The following is a 24513-nucleotide window of genomic DNA, read 5'->3' as shown; positions in this document are numbered from 1 at the left end:
AGAGCCTCTGGCTATGCTGCTGATTTTCCAGTGGTTTCTCTGAGTAACGACATTCGTGGCACGAATGAACCTGGATTCTGGTCTTGCAGCTTCTGATTGGCACCCTCTGCCTATATAATGTCAGGATGTGGAATCCTAGAGTCGGAGTCTTATCTTCCTCTGGATTCTGAAGTTTTCCTCTCTGTGCTGCCTGCTCTACCACTGACCATCATGAAGTTTTTGGTGTTCCTGGCACTGGTGGCAGTTTCCACCTTCCTGGTTTCTGGCCGTACGTAAAGATTCTTACCTGAAAACAAGGTTTTGATGAGCAGTACATCAAACTGTGTGAAAGTGGGTTTGCAGGAGTCTAGAATTATGGCCCCTCCTGTCCTCTACTCCATTCCCCTGTTCCATTGCCATTTTCATAGACCATTCGTGATTGAGTTGACTCTACCCTTTGGCTTTTCCTAATTCAGTCAGATCTTTGTTCAATTCTAACCTTGGACCCCAGCTTCATGGTTAGTCAGTAAAATCTATTTAAAGTATGTAAAATCAGAGGTTTATTTCAGGAAAGCAAAAGTGACTGCCTGTTATGGTTTGTGGGGTTTCATATTACCTGTGCATCTTTTCCCCCTCAATGTGTGTACCAAAGGCTAAAGTGATTCATCTGTGGAAGCCTGCACCATTGTCCATATTCTTATTCTCTCCATACCCAAAACTGGTGTTCACGTCCTGTTTTTCCCTTTTCTCTTTCAGAGGTTACAATAGAAGTTCCTGCTTCTTCTTCTCCTGGTGAGTTTGCACTTGCACTTCATCTCCTTCTTGCAGTGACCATTTTCCATCCCAGTCTCATGTCAGAGCTTCTATGAGAGACAGGTTATAAGCCTTCTATGAAAAGCCTGGAAAAGTATTGTTCCTCATATAAAAATTCATGGTTTAGTCTCTAAGTCATGTCCGACTCTTTGCAACTCCACGGGCTGTAGCCTGCCAGACTCCTCTGTCCATGCCATTTTCCAGGCAAAAATACTGGAGTAGGTTGCCATTTCTTTTTCCAGAAGATCCTCTGGACCCAGGAATCAAACCAGGGTTTCCTGCATTGCAGATGGATTCCTGCATTGTAGGCAGATTCTTTATTAACTGAGCTATGAGGGAATTCATGGAAACATATAAAAATCAGCTTATTTTTTATACAGCATTTGATAATATTAAGTCTCTTGCATGGATTTACAAAAAATTTGGGTCAATCAATTTTTCTCCAGCAAAAGAGCAGGAGGATGTGGTCTGATGTTGTGACCTGAGAATTTTGGGAAGGTGCGTGAAAATCTTTCTGGTTATGCTGATTTGAAGGATTGAATACATGACCATTGTTTCAAGGAGAGGCCTGAAGGAAGGAAGAGAATGTACACCCTGAAAGTGATTCAGAAATGAGGGCATTAGGGTCACATGGGAGGGCAGGATGCAGGATGTGTAATGTAGGCGTCAAGTAGAAGAAGGGCTCTAAGCTTTGAGGTTTGCAACGCATCAATGCCTAATTCCCAGGCTGAGGTTTGTGTATCTTCGTTAAAGTGAATCCCAAGGTTGTGGACCAAACTCCCAGTCATTATTGAGCTTTCTCCACAGCACCCTGCCCATTCTGTCTGTGTGTGTCAGGCATTCCGAAGCTCCCTCTTTTCAGCCTCCACAGCCTGGGGACTTGGGTTCTCTGTTCATGAGGGCACTGACTCTTGTTTGACTTCATACACTGTGCCACATGTGTCATGTGGGGTTCACCTTAAAAAATATTCTCTCTCCTACATGAGGCCTGAGACAGCCTGGCTAGAGTGTGGGTATGGAAATCGTATTGACATGGTTTTAGCTCACAGTTTGGGGGTCTTGAAAGGTTGTTGTTGAATCACGCAAAGATACCGGGATTCTTGGCCCTCAGAGAAGAAGAATTCAATCTGGGGCCAGAGATGAGGCTTGATCGCTCAGAGCTTTTGTGTAATACAGTTTTATTAAAGTATAAAGGAGATAGAGAAAGCTTCTGACGTAGGCATCAGAAGGGGGCAGAAGAGTACCCCCCTGCTAGTCTTCAGCTGGATGTCATATAGTCACTGCTGCTGCTGCTGCTGCTAAGTCGCTTCAGTCGTGTCCGACTCTGTGCGACCCCATAGATGGCAGCCCACCAGGCTTCCCAGTCCCTGGGACTCTCCAGGCAAGAACACTGGAGTGGGTTGCCATTTCCTTCTCCAATGCATGAAAGTGAAAAGTGAAAGTGAAATTGCTCAGTCGTGTCAGACTCCCAGTGACCCCATGGACTGCAGCGCACCAGGCTCCTCCATCCATGGGACTTTCCAAGCAAGAGTACTGGAGTGGGGTGCCATTGCCTTCTCCGAATGAAAGAAAGGAATGTCTTAAAATTCAGAATGGCACCAGGCCCCTCACCCATAAGATGCATTTTGGGATAATCTTGGCACCAAATGGTTTATCCTGGGCCATAAAATGATTAACTTGAATCTTGAAGAAGGGCAGACCACCATACAAATAGTTTCATTTACATAGAATAGGGAAACAAGATCTGAGTATAATATACTGGTTTGTCAAGTAGGTTCTGAGCCAAGAGGCGGAACTGACTTGAAGACAGAGTTTGGGGTAAATGCATAGTACATTAGCATAGCTTAAGACAAACATTTCCACAAGAAAAAGGCATTGGTTATCTCTAGGTTTGAGAATAGTTAACTTCAGGTGAGACCAGGTGTCATTATGGCAACACAGTATTTTAAGAGAAACCTCCTTTTAAATTTCTATAGATAAGGAAAAAATATTGCTAGTTTGTTTCCTCCTGCCACTTAAGAGAGATAAAAAAACGTCTGACACTTGCAGGCTATTTCCTCCGTTTGGAGACCCCTGGCCTTCCTACCTGTTACCCTCTCAGGTCTGACTTGCTGTTTGCTCTGTAGGGGGAAATAAATCTCATCAATCTTGGCAGGTTCCCTTTGAATACAGGGTAGGTGACAGAGCCTTTGCTTAGCTTTATTATTATCAGAATAATATAAATATTTCCCATTATTTTAAGGGGCTCTCACAAGTAGTGCTGTAGTACATGGAATCTTTGTGCCCTCCAAATGTGAGACAAATATGCCCCCCTTTCACGCAGGAATCTGTGGCAAGTGATTTTACTGCATGCATAGAAAGGAGATACCACTTCTCAAGCAGAGCTGGTAGCCAGAGCAATGGTGTGACAGTATTGATATCATTTGCAGAGATGAATTCAGAAGGAGAAATGCATGTCCAGACTTGGGCAGCACAAATTTTATTGCCTGAGGAAGAATCAAATGTCTTGACTGCAATGTGTCCTAATTTCAGCCTCTGATACAACCACTAATGATCCCACCACCATCTCTCCTGCCGCCACGGAGTCAACTGTGGCTGCCACATCCACGGCTGCTCCCACCGCAACCACGGCTGCTCCCTCCACAACCACAGCTGCCGCCACATCCACTGCTGCTCCCACCAGCGCCACGGCTGCCACCACATCCGCGGCTGCTCCCACCACATCTACTGCGGCTGCCAAAACGACCACTGCTGCCAAGACCACCACGTCCTATGATGACTGCCTCTTTTATTTTCGTAAGTTTACACTATGAGTACTTTTTTATGGATTTGCTGGATTCGCTGTGTTCCCTATTCTCAGATTAGACTATATTTAGGGGGCAAAAGAAGGCATGAGAAAAGCCCTGTTATCTTCTCTTTATTCTCTAATTCCTTGTGGATTTACAAACTGAGTCACAGAGAGACATCGGGGCTGCCAGAAGTCTGCAGTTTCTTGTTTACCAGTTTTACCTGTGTGGCTCTTGAAATACTGCCCTAACAGGCAAAATTCATCTTTAGCAGAATTGACACTGGAAAGACCAAAATACGGGTCTCCCTGAAGCCAGGAACTTCTTTATGTTTGCTTTTTTTTCTACCAGAAAGGTCTTTGTTTCTTTTACAGAATATTCCAAAAATAGGAAATAGCATTTTAACGAGGCTTCCTTGATGTAGGAAGTTTTGAGTATCATTCAAGGTATTTCTTGGAATGTGGAAATCCAGAGGGTCTAGGGTACAGTCTTCCTATTTCTGGTTCAATTCTCTCTTTCAACAGCCTAGTAAAATCAATAACAAATGTGACTGATTCTGAATATATGACAGAGAATGTGTTATAACTTCATATATATAATGTAATTTAAATCACAGTAATGCTATGAAATAAATATTTTAAAGATAGCAAAATTAAAAATTACAATACAAACTTTTCCCAGAACATTACATGGTCAGAAGAAGGTATGGACTTGTTCATAAACAAGGAAAGACATGAGGAACCTTTGAAATACTGCATTATACTCTTTCTGTGTCAGAGACAATGCTTGACACCCATCTCTAAGTTCTATATTGCATAGCCTATGGGTGAGATTATGAATAATTGTCTCTTATCAGAAGAAGGCTGGATTGGTTTGTGCCATATACACAAAGAACTAATCCATATTGGTTGTCTCTCTGTTTCCTCTAAACTTCCTGCTGACCTAGGTTTCCATTCCAGCCTGCATGTCCTATTGCCTCTGGATGGGAATTAGGTGTTTATCTTCCAGGGATACAAATTTCATCTCTTTTTGATTCCACTGAATTCAGTGTCATTTGACATTTGTTAGTCTTGCAGGGACCCAGGAAGGGAAACATACTCTTCATTCTTTTTGGAAAACCTCTTCCCAATATTTTTTTTCTGTTTCAGGTTTTACCCCATGGCTTCAGCTATTTTACTGCTAAAAGTTATCACTGAGATGGAATCAGCTTCAGCCTTCTATATTTGATCCTACTGGATTCGGCCAGAATGCCCCTTGATTTGTTTCACTGCGACTACTTTCCAGCCCTATCATATCTCTCTTATCTCTAATCAGTTTCTATTCATTCAAATAAAATGATGAGTGACATCAAAAATAGCATGTATTTTTTTAGCTATCGGCCCAGCAGTCATCCAATAGTTATGTCAAGTGATAGATACTTTGAAACTTACCCAGTTCTTCCCTATATTACTGTAAATAAGTGGACCTCCTACATATTTATCTAATTTTTAAAAACAAGTCACAATCCTTGTGTATATAACTGGTAACTAGAGCTTTCTCTATGTGAATCAATATTTCCTAGATATAAAGGTCTACTTTGATTCCACCAAGCTCTGCTATTGACTGACCATTAAGTACTCTAGTTGAAGTGACTTAGCAAGTGAGAAAGAGGGAAGCGGTCCTGAGGTCTGGGAACTGGCCTGATACTCCTGGGGTTCGGAACTGTTAGGACCTGGCCTAGGCTCACAGCTTGGAAATGACTCACTCTTGTTGGACACAAACACTCTCACAAAACACCAACATCAGAGAAGGGCACACAGTCACTTCTATAAATTTGACCAGTTCATCATATTGGCAGTCTTCAGTACAGACAAAAACAAGGTCAGTCCGAAACCATAAAACACTAAATATCTCCCTCTCCTAGCTAAAGCATGACTGCAACTTCATTTACTATTAGAGCTTTGGCTTCCCTCTATTCTCTTCTGCTCCAGATAAGGTTTGTTAAGACACTCAGTCACAGCATAAGTTATGTTCCCTTGACTCACCAATCCAGAGCAGAAGGGTGCTTCCCTAAACCTTCCCCCAAGTCACCTCACACAGGCTCCAATTCTGTAAGAAGTCCTTTCTAACTCCCAAAGTCTAAGGCACCTCTCTGATTTCCCATGGTTACTTTCTCCTCACTGAAATGAGTACTAACCCAACTGAACTCAACTACAGTGGTTTTTTGGCTAGTGGGCTTTGATATCTGAATGTATAATTGGGATGGACATTATATAAGAACAAGGTGTGGCACCTTTGTCCTCACTTTGGAAATTTGCTGGGTTTAATAAAGCCTCATTTGGGGAGTCTTGCTAAAGGGAACCTTTAAAATTGCCTGAACTATCTCTATCAGTAAATTAAGCAGTGCAAAATCCAAGAAGTGCAACATTAATGCTCTGATTAAGGAAATGATAAGGTTGGAATTTGGTGCTTACTAAATCTCTTTTCTTTTTGAAAAACAATTCTCTTCCACCTACCCCTGCTGAGAATCATTGCACTGAATGATTTATCGAGAAAAGGAAATTAAGTTAAGAGATTGTAGTTAAAAGCTCTCAAGTCAGAAATTTACTCAGTTCAGTTCAGTTCAGTCACTCAGTCCTGTCCGACTCTTTGCAACCCCTTGAATCGCAGCACACCAGGCCTCCCTGTCCATCACCAACTCCCAGAGTTCACTCAGACTCACGTCCATCGAGTCAGTGATGCCATCCAGCCATCTCATCCTCTGTCATCCCCTTCTCCTCCTTTTGAACTGTGATATTGGAGAAGACTCTTAAGAGTCCCTTGGACTGCAAGGAGATCAAACCAGTCAATCCTAAAGGAAATCAACCCTGAATATTCATTGATACTTAGATAATATTCATTATACATTGAAGTTGAAGCTCCAATACTTTGGCCACTTGATGCGAAGAGCCAACTCACTGGAAAAGACCATGATGCTGGGAAACACTGAGGGCAGGAGGAGACAGGGATAACTGAGGATGAGATGGTTGGATGCCATCATTGACTCAGTGGACATGAGTTTGAACAAACTCTGGGTGATAGTGAAGAAAAGGAAAGCCTTCCATACTGCAGTCGATGGGATCACAAAATGGCAGACACGACTTAGGGACTGAACAACAAAAACAACATTTAAAGACATAGTAAATGAACTGATACAGAAACAAGACCCATATATATGCTGCAATGGGAGACTCACTTCAGACCCAAAGACAAGCACAGGCTGAAAGGGAGGGGATGAAGAAAGATACTCCATGCACAAAGAAATCAAAATAAAGATTGGGTAACAATACTTACATCAGAAAAATGGACTCCAAAATAGACACTATTAACAGGGATAAGGAAGGGCATCACATGATGACCAAGGGGTCAATCCAAGAAGGTAAAAAAACTGAAAAGATAAATGCACCCGAAATAAGACCACTTAAATAGATACGGCAAATATTAACATAGAGAAAATGACAGTAACTCATTAATAGTAGGGTCCTCTAATGTGTCACTTATATGACTGGAGATGTTTCATAAAAGAGACAATGAATGACACATTAGACAAGGGAGATATAATAGATAAATGTAGAAATTTTCATCCAAGAACAGTAGAGTACACATTATTTTCAAGTGTACATGGAATAGTCTCCAGGACTGATCATATGCTAGCCTTAGTAAATCTTGTAAAATTGAAATGATATCAAGAATCTTTTGCCACCCCAAGGTGTGAAACTATAAATCAAGAAGAAGAAAAAAATGCAAACAACACACATATGTGGAGGTGAAATGATATGTTACTAATAATCAGTGATCCATTGAAGAAACTGAAAAAGAAATGAAAAAATACCTGGAGACAAAGAAAATGAAAACACAACACTCCAAAATCTGTGGGATACAACAAAAGCAGCTCTAAGAGGAAAGTCTCAAATACATAACCTAATATGCTTAGTTGGTCAGTCATGTCCAAATCTTTGCAACCTCATGGAGTCTGCCAGGCTCCTCGGTCTGTGGGGTTTCTCTTGGCAAAAATACTCGAGTGGGTTGCCATGCCCACCTCCAGAATATCTTCTCAATCCAGGGATCGAACCCAGGTCTCCCACAGTGCAGGTGGATTCTTTACCAGCTGAGCCACAAGGAAAGCCCAAGAATATTGGAGTGGGTAGCCTGTCCCTTCTCCAGAGGATCTTCCCAGGAATCGAACTGGGGTCTCCTGCATTGCAGGTGGATTCTTTACCAACTGAGCTACCAGGGAAGCCCTGATAACTTTTTGCTTTCACATAATCTAAACTTACAGTTAAAGGAGTTAGAGAAATAAGAATAAACAAAACCTAAATTTAGTAAAAGGAAAGAAATCATACAAATCAGAACATAAACGAAATGGGATCTAGTAAAACAATAGAAGGGATCAATGAAAACAAGAGCCTTTTCTTTGAAGACATAAACAAAATAGAAAATCTTCTGTTAGACTCATCAAAAACAAAAGATGACAAACAAAAAACTCCAGAGAGTTGGCCCTAATCAATAAAAGTATAAATCAAAAGGGAGAAGTTACAGGCAACATCATAGAAATATAAAGAATCCTAGAAGGTTACCATGAACAACTATACACCAGTAAGACAACCTAGAAGAAACGGACCAAATTCTTGAAATATATCAACTTCCAACACTGAAATGAGAAGTAGAACATATGAACAGACCAATTACCTGTAATGAAGTTCAATACATCAGAAAACAACTCCCCCCTCTCCCCACCCCCGCCAAAAAAAAAAAAAAAAAAAAAAGTCAGGACCAAATGGTTTCACAGGAGAATTCTACTGAAACTAGAGAAGAGTTAACACCTAGTCTTATTAAAGTATTCCAAAAAATGTCATAGGAAGGAACATATCTGAACCATTGTATGAGGCCAGTATCACCCTGATATCAAATCTATACAAAGAAGCAACCTACATGTTCCTAAGTGTTCATTAACAGATGAATGGATAAAGATGATATGGTGTATATATGCAGTGGAATATGACTCAGCCATAAAAAGAAAGAAATGTTGCTATTTGGAACAATATAAATGGATCTGGAGGGTATTATGTTTAGTGAAATAAGTAAGACAGAGAAAGCCAAATACTGTGTTATCACTTTCATGTACAACCTAAAAATGAAAAAAGTAGTCATTACACATAAAGAGAATCAGACTCCCACATAAATCAGAGGTTAAGAGTTCAGAGATTGAAGTGAGGTGGGCAATACTGTAGGAGGGAATTAGGAGGTTTAAAATCCTAATTAAAAAATAGTTAAACTAAAAGGATATATTGTGTACAGCATGGGGAATAAAGCCAATATTTTATAACTATAAATGCAGTATAATTTATAAAAATTTGAATTCACTATGTGCTACATCTGAAAGTAACATCAGTTAAGTTCAGTTGTCACACAGTCATCTCCAACTCTTTGCAAAGCATGGACTGCAGCATATCAGGCCTCCCTGTCCATCACCAACTCCTGAAGCTTGCTCAAACTCATGTCCATTAAGTCAGTGATGCCATCCAACCATCTCATCCTCTGTTGTCCCCTTCTCCTTCCACCTTCAATCTTTCCCAGCATCAGGGTCTTTTCTAGTGAGTCAGTTCTTCGCATCAGGTAGCCAAAGTATTGGAGTTTCAGCTTCAGCATCAGTCCTTCCAATGAATATTCCGGGTTGATTTCTTTTAGGATGGACTGGTTGGATCTTCTTGCAGTCCATGGGACTCTCAAGAGTCCTTTCCAACACCACAGTTCAAAAGCATCAGTTCTTCAGCATTCAGCTTTCATTATGGTCCAACTGTCACATCCATAAATGACTACTGGAAAAACCATAGCTTTGAATAGATGGATCTTTGTTGACTAAGTAATATCTCTGCTTTTTAATATGCTGTCTAGGTTGGTCATAACTTTTCTTCCAAGGAGCAAGTGTCTTTTAATTTCATGGCTGCAATCACCATCTGCAGTGATATTGGAGCTCAAGAAAATAAAGTCTGTCCCTGTTTCCATGTTTCCCCATCTATTTGCCATGAAGTGATGGGACCAGATGCCATGATATTCGTTTTTTGAATGTTTAGTTTTAAGCCAGCTTTTTCACTCTCCTCTTTCACTTTCATCAAGAGACTCTTCAGTTCTTCTTCACTTTCTGTCATAATGGTGGTGTCATCTGCGTATCTGAGGTTATTGCTATTTCTCCCGACAATCTTGATTTCAGCTCGTGCTTCATTCCTGTCTGGCATTTCACAAGATGTACTCTGTACCACAGAGACTGAGACAGAACTGTGTTTGAGTGTCTCCTGTGGAGGTACGGGTCAGCAGTGGACTGCAACAGGGGCAGGGGCTCTGGGTGCAACATACTTGGATATGGCATAAGCCCTCTTGAAGGAGGTCACCATTAACCCCACCAGAACCTACACAGAACTGGGGAAACAGATTCTTGGATGGCACAAACAGAATCCTGTGCATACCAGGACGCAGAAGAAAGAAGCAGTGACCCCACAAGAGACTGACCCAGATTTGCCTGTGAGTGTCCAGGAGTCTCTAGCAGAGGTGTGTGTCAGTGGCGACCTGCAGGGTTAGGGGTAGAGTGTAGCAGTGCATGCATGGGACCTTTTAAAGGAGGTCGCCATTATCTTCATTATCTCCACCATAGTTTGGCCCCAGGTTAATAACAGGGAGGGAACACAGCCCCATCCATCAACAGAAAATTGGACTAAAGATTTACTAAGCATGCCCTGCCCATCAGAACAAGACCCGGCTTCCCCCTCAGTCAGTCTCTCCCATCAGGAAGCTTCCTTCAGCTTCTTATCCTTCTCCATCAGAGGGCAGACAGACTGAAAACCACACTCATAGAAAACTAACCACTCTCATCACATGGACCACAGTCTTGTCTAAGTCAAAGAAACTATGACCCTGCGGTGTAGGGCCACCCAAGATGGATGGGTCATGATGGAGAGTTCTGACAAAACATGGTTCACTGGAGAAGGGAATGGAAAACCACTTCAGTATTTCTGCCTAGAGAACCCCAGGAACAGTATGAAAAGGCAAAAAGATAGGACACCGAAAGATGAACTCCCCAGGTTGGTAGGTGCCCAATATACTACTGGAGATCAGTGGAGAAATAACTCCAGAAAGAATGAAGAGACGTAGCCAAAGGGAAAACAACACACAGTTGTGGATGTGACTGGTGATGAAAGTGGAGTCTGATGCTGTAAAGAGCAATATTGGATAGGAACCTGGAATAAAAGGTCCAAGAATCAAGGCAAATGGGAAGTGGTCAAACAGGAGATGGCAAGAGTGAACATCGACATTTTAGCAATCAGCGAACTAAAATGGACTGGAATGAGTGAATTTAACTCAGATGACCATTATATCTACAACTGTGGGCAAGAGTCCCTTAGAGGAAATGGAGTAGCCATCATAGTCAACAAGATTCCAAAATGCAGTACTTGGATGCAACCTCAAAAATGACAGAAAGATCTCTGTTCGTTTCCAAGACAAAGCACTCAGTATCACAGTAATCCAAGCCTATGCCCTAACCAGTAATGCTGAAGAAGCTGAAGTTGAATGGTTCTATGAAGACCTAAAAGACCTTCTAGAACTAACACCAAAAATAGATGTCCTTTTCATCACAGGGGACTTGAATGCAAAAGTCAGAAGTCAAGAGATACCTGGAGTAACAGGCAAATTTGGCCTTGGAGTACAGAATGAAGCAGGGCAAAAGCTAATAAAATTCTGCCAAGAGAATGCACTGGTCATAGCAAACACCCCCTTCCAACAACACAAGAGAAGACTCTACACGTGGATATCACCAGATGGTCAATATTAAAATCAGACTGATATATTCTTTGCAGCGAAAGATGGAGAAACTCTATTCAGTCAGCAAAAACAAGACCGGGAGCTGACTGTGGCTCAGATCATGAACTCTTTATTGCCAAATTCAGACTTAAATTGAAGAAAGTAGGGAAAACCACTAGACCATTCACATATGACCTAAATCAAATCCCTTACGATTATACAGTGAAAGCGAGAAATAGATTCAAGGGATTAGATCTGACATACATAGTGCCTGAAGACGTATGGATGGAGGTTTGGACATTGTACAGGAGGCAATGATCAAGACCAACCCCGAGAAAAAAACTGCAGAAGACAAAATGGTTGTCTGAGGAGGCCTTACAAATAGCTGTGAAAAGAAGAGAAGCTAAAGGCAAAGAAGAAAAGGAAAGATATATGCATTTAAATGCAGAGTTACCAAGAATAGCAAGAAGAGATAAGAAAGCCTTCCTCAGAGATCAGTGCAAAGAAATAGAAGAAAACAGTAGAATTGGAAAGACTAGAGATCTCTTCAAGAAAATTTAAGACACCAAAGGAACATTTCATGCAAAGATGGGCACAATAAAGGACAGAAATGGTATGGACCTAACAGAAGCAGAAGATATTAAGAAAAGGTGGCAAGAATACACAGAAGAACTATACAAAAAAGATCCTCATGACCCAGATAATCACGATGGTGTGATCACTCACCTGGAGCCAGACATCCTGGAATGCAAAGCCAAGTGGGCCTTAGGAAGCATCACTACGAACAAAGCTAGTGGAGGTGATAGAATACCAATTGAGCTATTTCAAATCCTAAAAGATGATGCTGTGAAAGTGCTGCACTCAATATACAAGCAAATCTGGAAAACAAAGTAGTGACCACAGGACTGGAAAAGGTCAGTTTTCATTCCAATCCCCAAGAAGTGCAATGCCAAAGAATGCTCAAACTACTGCACAGTTGCACTCATCTCACACGTCAGCCAAGTAATGGCTAAAATTCTCCAAGCCAGACTTTAGCAGTACGTGAACCGTGAACTTTCAGATGTTCAAGCTGGATTAGAAAAGGCAGAGGCACCAGAGATGAAATTGCCAACATCTGTCGGATCATAAAAGAAGCAAGAGAATTTCAGAAAAAGACATCTATTTCTGTTTTATTGACTATGCCAAAGCCTTTGAATGTGTGGATCACAACAAACTGTGGGAAATTCTTGAAGAGATGGGAAAACTAAAGTACTTTACCTGCCTCCTGAGAAATCTGTATGTAGGTCAAGAAGCAACAGTTAGAACTGGACATGAAACAATGGACTGCTTCCAAATTGGGAAAGGAGTATGTCAAGGGAGTATATTGTCACCCTGCTTGTTTAACTTATATGCAGAATCAGTTCATTTAGTTCACTTTGCTGCTGCTACTGCTGCTAAGTCACTTCCGTCGTGTTCGACTCTCTGTGACCCCAGAGACGGCAGTCCACCAGGCTCCCCCGTCCCTTGGATTCTCCAGGCAAGAACACTGGAGTGGGTTGCCATTTCCTTCTCCAACGCATGTAACTGAAAAGTGAAAGTGAAGTTGCTCAGTCGTGTCCGACTCCTAGCAACCCCATGGACTGCAGCGCACCAGGCTCCTCCATCCATGGGATTTTCCAGGCAAGAGTACCAGAGTGGGTTACCATTGCCTTCTCTGAGTTCAGTCACTCAGCCATGTCCAACTCTTTGCAATCCCATGGACTACAACATGCCAGGCTTCTCTGTTCATCACTGACTCCTGGACTCATGTCCATTGAGTCGGTGATGCCATCCAATCATCTCATCCTCTGTCTTCCCTTCTCCTCCCGCCTTCAATTTTTCCCACCATCAGGGTCTTTTCTAGCAAGTCAGTTCTTCACATCAGGTGGCCAAAGTATTGGAGTTTCAGCTTCAGCATGTCCTTCCAATGAATACTCAGGGTTGATTTCCTTTAGGATGGACTGGTTGGATCTCCCTGCAGTCCAAGGGACTCTCAAGAGTCTTCTCCAACACCACAGTTCAAAAGCATCAGTCTTGGACACTCAACTTTCTTTATGGTCCAACTCTCACATCCATATATGACTACTGGAAAAACCATAGCTTTGACTAGACAGACCTTTGTTGGCTAAGTAATGTCTCTGCTTTTAATATGATGTGTAGGTTGGTTGTAATTTTTCTTCCAAGGAGCAAGCATCGTTTAATTTCATGGCTCCAGTCACCATCTGCAGTGATTTTGGAGCCCTCCAAAATAAAGTCCGTCACTGTTTCCATTGTTTCCCCATTTATTTTCCATGAAGTGATGGGACCAGATGCCATGACCTTAGTTTTATGAAAGTTAAGTTTTAAGCCAACTTTTTCACTCTCCTCTTTCACTTTCATAAGAGGCTCTTTAGTTCTTCTTCACTTTCTGCCATAAGGGTGGTATCATCTGCATATGTGAGGTATTTGATATTTCTCCCGGCAATCTTGATTCCAGCGTGTGCTTCATCCAGCCCAGCATTTCTCATGATGTACTCAGCATATAAGTTAAATAAACAGGGTGACAATATACAGCCTTTCCCCATTAGGAACCAGTCTGTTGTTCCATGTCCAGTTCTAACTGTTGCTTCCTGACCTGCATACAGATTTCTCAAGAGGCAGGTCAGATGGTCTGGTATTTCCATCTTTTTCAGAATTTTCCATACTTTGTTGTGATCCACAGATTCAAAGGCTTTGGCATAGTCAATAAAGCAGAAATAGATGTTATTCTGGAAGTCTCTCACTTTTTTGATAATTCAAAAATGTTGGCAATTTGATCTCTGGTTCCTCTGTCTTTTCTTTTTTTTTTCATGGTTCACACATTTTTATTTTTTTTTAGTTTTTTTTTTTTAATTTTATTTTATTTTTAAACTTTACAATATTGTATTAGTTTTGCCAAATATCAAAATGAATCCGTGACAGGTATACATGTGTTCCCCATCCTGAACCCTGCTCCCTCCTCCCTCCCCATACCATCCCCCTGGGTTTTCCAAGTGCACCAGCCCCAAGCATCCAGTATCAGGCATCGAACCTGGACTGGCCACTCGTTTCATACATGATATTATACATGTTTCAATGCCATTCTCCCAAATCTTCCCACATTCTCCCTCTCCCAGAGTCCATAAGACTGTTCTATACATCAGTGTCTCTTTTGCTGTCTCGTACACAGGGTTATTGTTACCATATTTCTAAATTCCATATATATGCGTTAGTATACTGTATTGGTGTTTTTCCTTCTGGCTTACTTCACTCTGTATAATAGGCTCCAGTTTCATCCACCTCATCAGAACTGATTCAAATGTTTTCTTTTTAGTGGCTGAGTAATACTCCATTGTGTATATGTACCACAGCTTTCTTATCCATTCATCTGTTGATGGACATCTAGGTTGCTTCCATGTCCTGGCCATTATAAACAGTGCTGTGATGAACAGTGGGGTACACGTGTCTCTTCCCCTTCTGGTTTCCTCAGTGTGTATGCCCAGCAGTGGGATTGCTGGGTCATAAGGCAGTTCTATTTCCAGTTTTTTAAGGAATCTCCACACTGTTCTCCATAGTGGCTGTACTAGTTTGCATTCCCACCAACAGTGTAAGAGGGTTCCCTTTTCTCCACACCCTCTCCAGCATTTATTACTTGTAGACTTTTGGATTGCAGCCATTCTGACTGGCGTGAAATAGTACCTCATAGTGGTTTTGATTTGCATTTCTCTGATAATGAGTGATGTTGAACATCTTTTCATGTGTTTGTTAGCCATCTGCATGTCTTCTTTGGAGAAATGTCTATTTAGTTCTTTGGCCCATTTTTTGATTGGATCATTTATTTTTCTGGAGTTGAGCTGTAGGAGTTGCTTGTATATTTTTGAGATTAGTTGTTTGTCAGTTGCTTCAATTGCTATTATTTTCTCCCATTCTGAAGGCTGCCTTTTCACCTTGCTAATAGTTTCCTTTGATGTGCAAAAGCTTTTAAGTTTAATTAGGTCCCATTTGTTTATTTTTGCTTTTATTTCCAATATTCTGGGAGGTGGGTCATAGAGGATCCTGCTGTGATGTATGTCATCCTCTGTCTTTTCTAATCCAGCTTGAACATCTGAAAGTTCACGGTTCACATACTGCTGCAGCCTGGCTTAGAGAATTTTAAGCATTACGCTCCTAGCGTGTGAGATGAGTGCAATTGTGTGGTAGTTTGAACATTCTTTGGCATTGCCTTTCTTTGGGATTGGAATGAAAACTGACCTTTTCCAGTCCTGTGGTCACTACTTTGTTTTCCAGATTTGCTTGTTTATTGACTGCAGTACTTTCACAGCATCATCTTTTAGGATTTGAAATAGCTCAGCTGGAATTCCATCACCTCCACTAGCTTTGTTCGTAGTGATGCTTCCTAAGGCCCACTTGGCTTCGCATTCCAGGATGTCTGGCTCTAGGTGAGTGATCACACCATCGTGATTATCTGGGTCATGAGGATCTTTTTTGTATAGTTCTTCTGTGTATTCTTGCCACCTCTTCTTAACATCTTCTGCTTCTGTTAGGTCCATATGATTTCTGTCCTTTATTGTGCCCATCTTTGCATGAAATGTTCCCTTGGTATGTCTAATATTCTTGAAAAGGTTGCTAGTCTTTCCTATTCTGTTGTTTTCCTCTGTTTCTTTACATTGATCACCGAGGAAGGCTCTTTTATCTCTCCTTGCTATTCTTGGTAACTCTGCATTCAAATGGGTATATCTTTCCTTTTCTTCTTTGCCTTTAGATTCTCTTCTTTTCACAGCTATTTGTAAGGCCTCCTCAGACAACCATTTTGTCTCTTTGCAGTTCTTTTTCTTGGGGATGGTCTTGATCACTGCCTCCTGTACAATGTCACAAACCTCCATCCATAGTTCTTCAGGCACTCTATCAGATCTAATCCCTTGAATCTGTTTCTCACTTCCACCGTATAATCATAAGGGATTTGATTTAGGTCATACCTGAATGGTCTAGTGGTTTTCCCTACTTTCTTCAATTTAAGTCTGAATTTGGCAATAAGGAGTTCGTGATCTGAGCCACAGTCAGCTCCCGGTCTTGTTTTTGCTGACTGTATAGAGCTTCTCCATTTTTGGCTGCAAAGAATATAATCAATCTGATTTTGGTGTTGACCATCTGGTGATGTCCATGTGTAGAGTCTTCTCTTGTGTTGTTGGAAGAGGGTGTTTGCTATGACCAGTGTGTTCTCTTGGTAAAACTTCATTAGCCTTTGCCTTGCTTCATTCTGTATTCTGAGGCCAAATTTGCCTGTTACTCCAGGTATCTCTTGAGTTCCTACTTTTGCATTCAAGTCCCCTATGATGAAAAGGACATCTATTTTGGGTGTTAGTTCTAGAAGGTCTTGTAGGTCTTCATAGAACCGTTCAACTTCGGCTTCTTCAGCATTACTGGTCAGGGCATAGACTTGGATTACCATGATATTGAATGGTTTGCCTTGGAAACGAATAGAAATCTTTCTGTCATTTTTGAGGTTGCATCCAAGTACTGCATTTTGGACTCTTGTTGACTATGATGGCTACTCCATTTCTTCTAAGGGATTCTTGCCCACAGTTGTAGATATAATGGTCATCTGAGTTAAATTCACTCATTCCAGTCCATTTTAGTTCACAGATTTCCAAAATGTCGATGTTCACTCTTGCCATCTCCTGTTTGACCACTTCCAATTTGCTTTGATTCTTGGAAATTTCATTCCAGGTTCCTATGCAATATTGCTCTTTACAGCATCAGATCTTGCTTCCATCACCAGTCACATCCACAACTGGGTGTTGCTTTCGCTTTGGCTAAATCTCTTCATTCTTTCTGGAGTTATTTCTCCACTGATCTCCAGTAGCATATTGGGCATTTGCCGACCTGGGGAGTTCATCTTTCAGTGTCCTATCTTTTTGCCTTTTCATACTGTTCATGGGGTTCTCAAGGCAAGAATACTGAAGTGGTTTGCCATTCCCTTCTCCAGTGGATCATGTTTTGTCATGTCACACAGAAACGAACAGAGATCATTCTGTCATTTTGAGATTGCACTCAAGTACTGAGAGTAACATAAAATTGTAAATAAAACACACTTCAATAAAAAGTTAAATGTCTAAAATAAAGATCTGTCCTTGAAGTTTCAGTATGAATTACTCTCAATCCAGAATTCGTTTCTCTCATCAAACTCTGTAACCCCCCCCTCTTTTTTAAGAATAGTGCTGAATAATTCCAGAGTAATTCCAAATAAAATTTACCACAATATCCAAGTAACTTGTTCATCTTTTTTATAAATTCTTGACAGTATGCAAAGTAAACATCTTCACGTATCATGTTAAAAGACTAAGGTAAGTTTTCGTGGAGAGGGTGGTGAATAGGAAGAATGAGAAATGCAGATATTGTAAGCTTCTGCTTAGCACCATATTCTGGAGAAAGAAATGGCAACCCACTCCAGTGTTCTCTCTAGGGAAATCCCATGGAGGGAGGAGCCTGGCGACTAAAGTCCATGGGGTTGCAAAGAGTCGGACAGGACTGAGCTCAAGAACCTAGCACCATATTCAGAACAATACTGCCCTCAGGTGTCAAGAGGGACACTCTTCTAATAGAAGTGTTGTCAGATGTCCTGGAGGGTAATGTAACACTTAGTGATTGAAGGAGTAAGTGTGAGGGTTGAGGGGGCTGAGGACAAGGAGAAAGTCTTAAAAAGCCATCTAAATATTCCAGGGTAAACCTGACATAGTTTCCCAAGGATATTTCCCAAGGTGTCAACGAGGACTGTCTTGGTGTGTAATTATTTTTAGATTTATAGGAAGGGAGTTTGGGACAGCAGAGAATGTTGCACAGCCTGTAAGACTTATGTAAATATAATAAATGCAATTTGTTAGCAAAGTGTGGATGAGGGAGAAGGATGATGAGAGCTATAGATAAACTTAGTATGACAAAGACATGCAGGGAGACAGAGAGACTTGCAAAAAGAAATAGGGAGAAATTTTGGAAAAGATGGTCAGAAAAAGAATAAAAATACAAAAGACAATAAAGGAAGAAGAAACAGTGGAGTATGCCCAGAGAGAAAGAGGAAAAAGGTAAAAGTGATTACAATGGCAACAACACACTTCTGATTGCTTAGCTTCATGAAAGGGCATTTCTGGGGTTTCCAGCATGGAGCAGCCATGAGAAAAGAAAGAGAATTAGGGAAAGAATTAGAAGCTTTTTCCCATAAATAGGAAATTTCAATGGTGGAGAAAATTTGTACTTTGGGGAGATGTTTTCTGATAGCAGCATGATGAACCAGCACACAGGGCAGGTTTGGAAGGAACTTCCCTAATTTTCAGTACAGGAAGTATTGTGAGTTTTATCAGGTACAGCTGAGTGATGACTATGGTTCACTGGTGTGGGGTACGCCTATCTTCATCTGTAGGTGCATGCTGGTTTTTTTTTGCGTCACTCTTTTTATTCAGGTATACATGATTTTGGAATTTTGGGATAATAAAGAAACTTTTTTTCCTAAACACCACTGGAATTCTTTCATAGTTAATTCTGTTCATGGGATTCCTGCCTTCCTAGTTCTTCTGTATCTATTTTACATCATAGCTCACAATCATAGCCTGTGGTTCAGCTTTTCAAGATTTCATCCACATGCTGCTGCATCTTTATTTTTCACAGTATTTCCCTCTCTAATTCTGTGGAATGCTTATATTTGTATTATATTTATTCAATCATTCATTCCTCCTCCTAATCAGCTCACGTTTATCAAGTCTCCCAAATGCTTGGCCTTCTTCTAGGTCTTGTGAAATAGAGTGCAACTAAGTAAGATTTTTTTCCTCTTAGAGCTTATTTATTTGAAGGGACCCAGAAAACCAGATAAACAAAGGGCAAAGAAACGAAGAGACAAAAAAATATCAGGGAGTGATATGGTGATGAAAATTGAATCAAGTTATCTGCTCACAAGTTGAGGGTTACTTTAATTTGGAATCCATTGGAGACGTCCACAAAGAGGTGATACTTAAGTTATTGGTAACTAGTAGAAAAGTGCTGTGTCTGATGCATGCATTCAGATTTCTAATGCTGGACAGTCACTGTGCAGCCCTGTGTGTTCCTCAGTTCCTCTCATGGAATAATAGGATGAGAGCTGACCTGTGATCCTAACACCAAACCTAAATGGGCTTTACATTACTCTGGACTTCTTTTCACCTCTTCTCTGTTACAAACTCTGTATATGATCCCCTTGTTTATGTGTCTGGTTAATGCTGGCTTATCGGAAATTCAGCCATGTGTCCATGCCTATCCCTGTCCTTGAGTGCTGCCAAATCTTCCAATTTCTGTGTGGTGTATGGCAAATGGTAGATATCTGAATTGAGATCATGTCTGTGACATTCCATTCTGAGGCCTCCTGTCAAGCTGAGGCTTCTTTCCTGGTTTCCTCTCAGGGTCTGGCTCCCGTGATAAATGTTCCAAAAGAGAGTGCACTGTGACCGGGGCCAGGCTTGTGATCACTGGTTAAATCCAGAGATTAGAGAGAGATGTGACCCTTACATGAATTAATATTAAAGGATCACAAATTTAAGATGACCCAACTACATATTTGAAAACTTGCTTAATATATAAAGTATACAAAAATGATAGGACTACTTGAATTTAAATATTTGATAGGTAAATCACAGAAGAGGAAATTCAACTGATAACAAATATATACAATATGCTCATATTTACTGTAATCCAGGATATGCAAATGATCATATCAAATACTGCTTTTGACATGATCAGATTCAGAAAATTAAAGTAGGTAAATTCACTGCTGGCAAGATGGTTGGAAAAATGTGCTCCTATTTTCTGTTTCTGTTAACTCTAATTTTTAGATTCTTTTGGGTATCATCTAATAAAAATACATATGATTTATTTAAAAAACCTCTGGAAACCTAGAGCATGGATATAAAATACTTAATAAGGGTACAGGAAAAACTTATCAGTGGCTTCATGACTGGTAGCTGTAAAAAACCAGAAATGATCTCAATTTCCATCAACAAAGAATGACAGAGTCAATTAGGACTTAGAGAAGCCACTGGAAGGAATGATTCAGATCTATAGTGGTTGACTTTGATTTCAAAGATGTATTGCCATGTGCACAATGAGGACAGATAGTCCAAAATGTAATGCTATCTGGTATACCATTTTGTAAGAAACATATATATTAACTACATTTGCATATATACACATTTGTCTATGATAAAGGGAATATGGAACAATTCACTTAACAGTTGCTTTTTGGTAGTGTTAATAGTGATAATGTGGCATGGAGGAGAAAGAGTTCATATGTGTGGAAAAGTGTTTAGCAAAGATAGTATGTAATAGTAATTTCAGTTATTATGTTAGATGGTCTGGTTGGATACACTTTCAGTTGTGGTTTATAATAAAAAATTTTAAAATAATCAAGTAATGCAAAAGAGCAGTAGTAAAAAGTTCTGGAGATAATTATAGATTTGAATTGTTAATTGGATTTAATTTTGAGATTATGGATTTAATTGGCTTTTTTGGACTACTTTATCTAAAACTGTAAACTTACTTTCCATTTCCAACTCTTTTCTTTCTTCTTTCCTGTATTATTATTCATTCAGTTCAGTTCAGTCACTCAGTCATGTCGGAATCTTTGCCACCCCATGAATCACAGCACGCCAGCCCTCCCTGTCCATTACCAATTCCCGGAGTTCACTCAGACTCACACCCATGAGTCAGTGATGCCATCCAGCCATCTCATCCTCTGTCGTCCCCTTCTCCTCCCACCCCCAATCCCTCCCAGCATCAGAGTCTTTTCCAATGAGTCAACTCTTCGCATGAAGTGGCCAAAGTACTGGAGTTTCAGCTTTAGCACCATTCCTTCCAAAGAAATCCCAGGGCTGATCTCCTTCAGAATGGACTGGTTGGATCTCCTTGCAGTCCAAGGGACTCTCAAGAGTCTTCTCCAACACCACAGTTCAAAAGCATCAATTCTTTGGCGCTCAGCTTTCTTCACAGTCCAACTCTCACATCCATACATGACAACTGGAAAAACCACAGCCTTGACTAGATGGACCTTTGTTGGCAAAGTAATGTCTCTGCTTTTGAATATGTTATCTAGGTTGGTCATAACTTTCCTTCCAAGGAGTAAGCGTCTTTTAATTTCATGGCTGCAGTCACCATCTGCAGTGATTTTGGAGCCCCCAAAAATAAAGTCTGACACTGTTTCCACTGTTTCCCCATCTATTTCCCATGAAGTGATGGGACCAGATGCCATGATCTTAGTTTTCTGAGTGTTGAGCTTTAAGCCAACTTTTTCACTCCCCACTTTCACTTTCATCAAGAGGCTTTTGAGTTCCTCTTCACTTTCTGCCATAAGGGTGGTGTCATCTGCATATTTGAGGTTATTGAGATTTCTCCCGGCAATCTTGATTCCAGCTTGTGCTTCTTCCAGCCCAGCGTTTCTCATGATGTACTCTGCATAGAAGTTCAATAAGCAGGGTGACAGTATACAGCCTTGACATACTCCTTTTCCTATTTGGAACCAGTCTGTTGTTCCATGCCCAGTTCTAACTGTTGCTTTCTGACCTGCATATAGTTTACTCATTACATTATTCATTATATCTTACATACAACATATTCATTTCTTCTCTGCTTTCCTTCTTTCCTTCCTTCTTTCCTATTTACTTTTTATGTATGAATTTCCACAATAGGTTGTATGGCATGGAATTTTTGTGTGCTTTTGTCATTGCTATTTCTCTAATGTCTAATCCTCAATGTACGTTTTTAGAATGAATGAATTGATAAATGGACTCATTAACAAATGTTAGTTTAACTATCTATTTTCATTCTCTTTGACCTGGAAAATTTTCACAAGACACATTTAAATCCAGAGAGACCATATCAGTGTTTGGTGCTCTCTGTGTGACTGTCATCTGATCTTATCTGTATGTGCAGGATGGAAGCCATAGCTTGAAGAATGCTCAACAACAGAGGATGCTTCTTCAATCAGGCTGCTCTACTCTGCTTAATTCACTTTGAGGTGACTTAGGGCTGAGTAAGCTTTCAGAGTCTCTGAGAGGAGCACTGCTGATGTGAATAAATCAGGAAGGCTGGCTGTGGGGCTGGTAATCATGGTGTTGGTGGATGTACAAGGTAAGAGGAAGCCTAGAGGAGAAATTGATGGCTATAAAATCTTTAATCTGGCAAACTCTTGAATTAAAGCCTGTGTCAGAATGAAGGGACTGACATTATGGTTTACAAGAGCCTCTGGCTGTGCTGTTGATTCTCCAGTGGTTTCTCTGAGTACTCACATTGCTGGCATTAATGTTGCCATTAATGCCAGGTTAGTTGGCATTTACTAACCCGGATTCTGGTCTGGCAGCTTAAGATTGGTGCCCTCTGCCTGTATAATGTCAGGATGTGGAATTGTGGAGTCAGAGTCTTGCCTTCCTCTGGGCCCTGAAAATTTCCTTTATGTACACCTTGCTCTCCAATTGACCATCATGAAGATGTTGGCACAATTTCCACTGATGGCAGTTTCCACCATCCTGGTTTCTGGCCATAAATAAAGATTATTATCTGGAAGTGAGGTCTGGAGGAACAGTACATCAAGATATGAACTCTATGTAGACACGGTTTTGGGAGGGCCTAGAATGCTGGTCCCTCCTGTCCTCTACTCCACTCCCCTGTTCCATCACAATAGAGTTGCCTTTACACTTTGGGTTTTCCAAATTCAGTCAGATGTTTAGTCAGTTCTGACCTTTGAGCCCCGTTTCATGGTCAGAGGCTGCAAAATCTGTTTAAGAACATAAATCAGAGGTTTATTTCAGGAAAGCAAAAGTGACCACATACAATGCTTTTGTAAGATTTTATGTTATCTGTGGATGTTTCTGCCTTCAGCGTGTGCACCAAAGACTAGTTATTCATCTGTGGAAGCCTGCACCACTGCCTATGTTCTTCTTTCCACACCCAAAACTGGTGTTCAACTAACATACTATTTTTCATTTTTCTCTTTCAGAGGATACAACAGAAGTTCCTACTGATACTTATCCTGATGAGTCTGTACTTGCATTTCATCTCCTTCCTGCAATGACCATTTATCCATCTCAACCTCATGTCAGAGCTTCCATGGGGGAGAGGTTATAAGGAATCCTAAGCACAAGCCTGGGAAAACCTTCTTCCTGATTCAAAAATTCATGATGAATATAGAAAATCTGCATATTTCTTACATGTTATTCAATAATATGAAGTCTCTGGCATGAATTTATATTAATTTTGGATCAGTCATTTATTTTTTCTATCAGAAAGGCCAAGAGAGTGTGATCTGAGCTTGTGGCCTGAGAATTTTGGGCAAGTTCATGTAAAAGTCTTTCTGATGACACTAAATTGAAGGGCTGATTATTTGACCAGTGAGTCAAACAGAGGCCAGTTTGTCCCAGAATGAAGCAGGAGAATGTACTTCACAAAAGTAGAACAGAAATGATGGCATTAGGACCACATGAAGGGGGTCAAGACATGTGCCATGTGGGGTTCAATTTGAAAAATTTCTCTCTCCTGCACGAGGCCTGAGTCAGCATGGCAAGAGTATGGGTATGGAGATGGTGTTGAGGTGGTTTTAGCTCACAGTTACGGGGTCTGACTCATATACATATACAGAGCTGTTTGTTAGAAGCTCTGTATATCTGTGTGCTCAGTTGTGTCCGACTCTTTTGTGACCCCATGGACTGTAGCCACCAGTCTCCTCTGTCCAAGGGATTTCCCAGGCAAGAACACTGGAGTGGGTTGTCACTTCCTTCTCCAGGGGATCTTCCCAACCCAGGAATTGAACCCACATCTCCTGGGTCTCATGCATTGGAAGCAGATTCTTTAGCACTGTGCTACCTGAGAATCCCTAATGAAAGTGAAAGTCGCTCAGTCCTGTCCGAGTCTTTGCAACTCCATGGACTATCATGGAGTTCTCCAGGCCAGAATACTGGAGTGGGTAGCTTTTCCCCTTCTCCAGCAGATCTTCCCAACCCGGGAATCGAACCAGGGTCTTCTGCATTGCAGGCAGACTCTTTACCAACTGAACTATCAGGGAAGCCCTGTCAGTTCAGTTCAGTTCAGTTGCTCAGTCGTG

At 40.9% G+C, this 24513-nt stretch overlaps 1 protein-coding gene across 1 annotated transcript; it reads left to right on the top strand.

Annotated features, from left to right (window-relative positions):
* Window positions 1-210: 210 nt before the first annotated feature.
* MUCL1 (mucin like 1) lies at window positions 211-10172 on the top strand. The gene is made up of 4 exons (XM_070788701.1): window positions 211-268; window positions 736-771; window positions 3325-3588; window positions 9967-10172. The coding sequence occupies exons 1-4, from the start codon at window positions 211-213 to the stop codon at window positions 10170-10172; spliced, it is 564 nt and encodes a 187-aa protein (XP_070644802.1).
* Window positions 10173-24513: the final 14341 nt, after the last annotated feature.

The sequence above is a fragment of the Bos indicus genome, chromosome 5 (assembly GCF_029378745.1).
Source record: "Bos indicus isolate NIAB-ARS_2022 breed Sahiwal x Tharparkar chromosome 5, NIAB-ARS_B.indTharparkar_mat_pri_1.0, whole genome shotgun sequence".
Taxonomy (NCBI): Eukaryota; Metazoa; Chordata; class Mammalia; order Artiodactyla; family Bovidae; genus Bos; species Bos indicus.
Note: the sequence above shows the minus strand (reverse complement) of the source record. Positions and strands in the feature narration are given on the sequence as shown.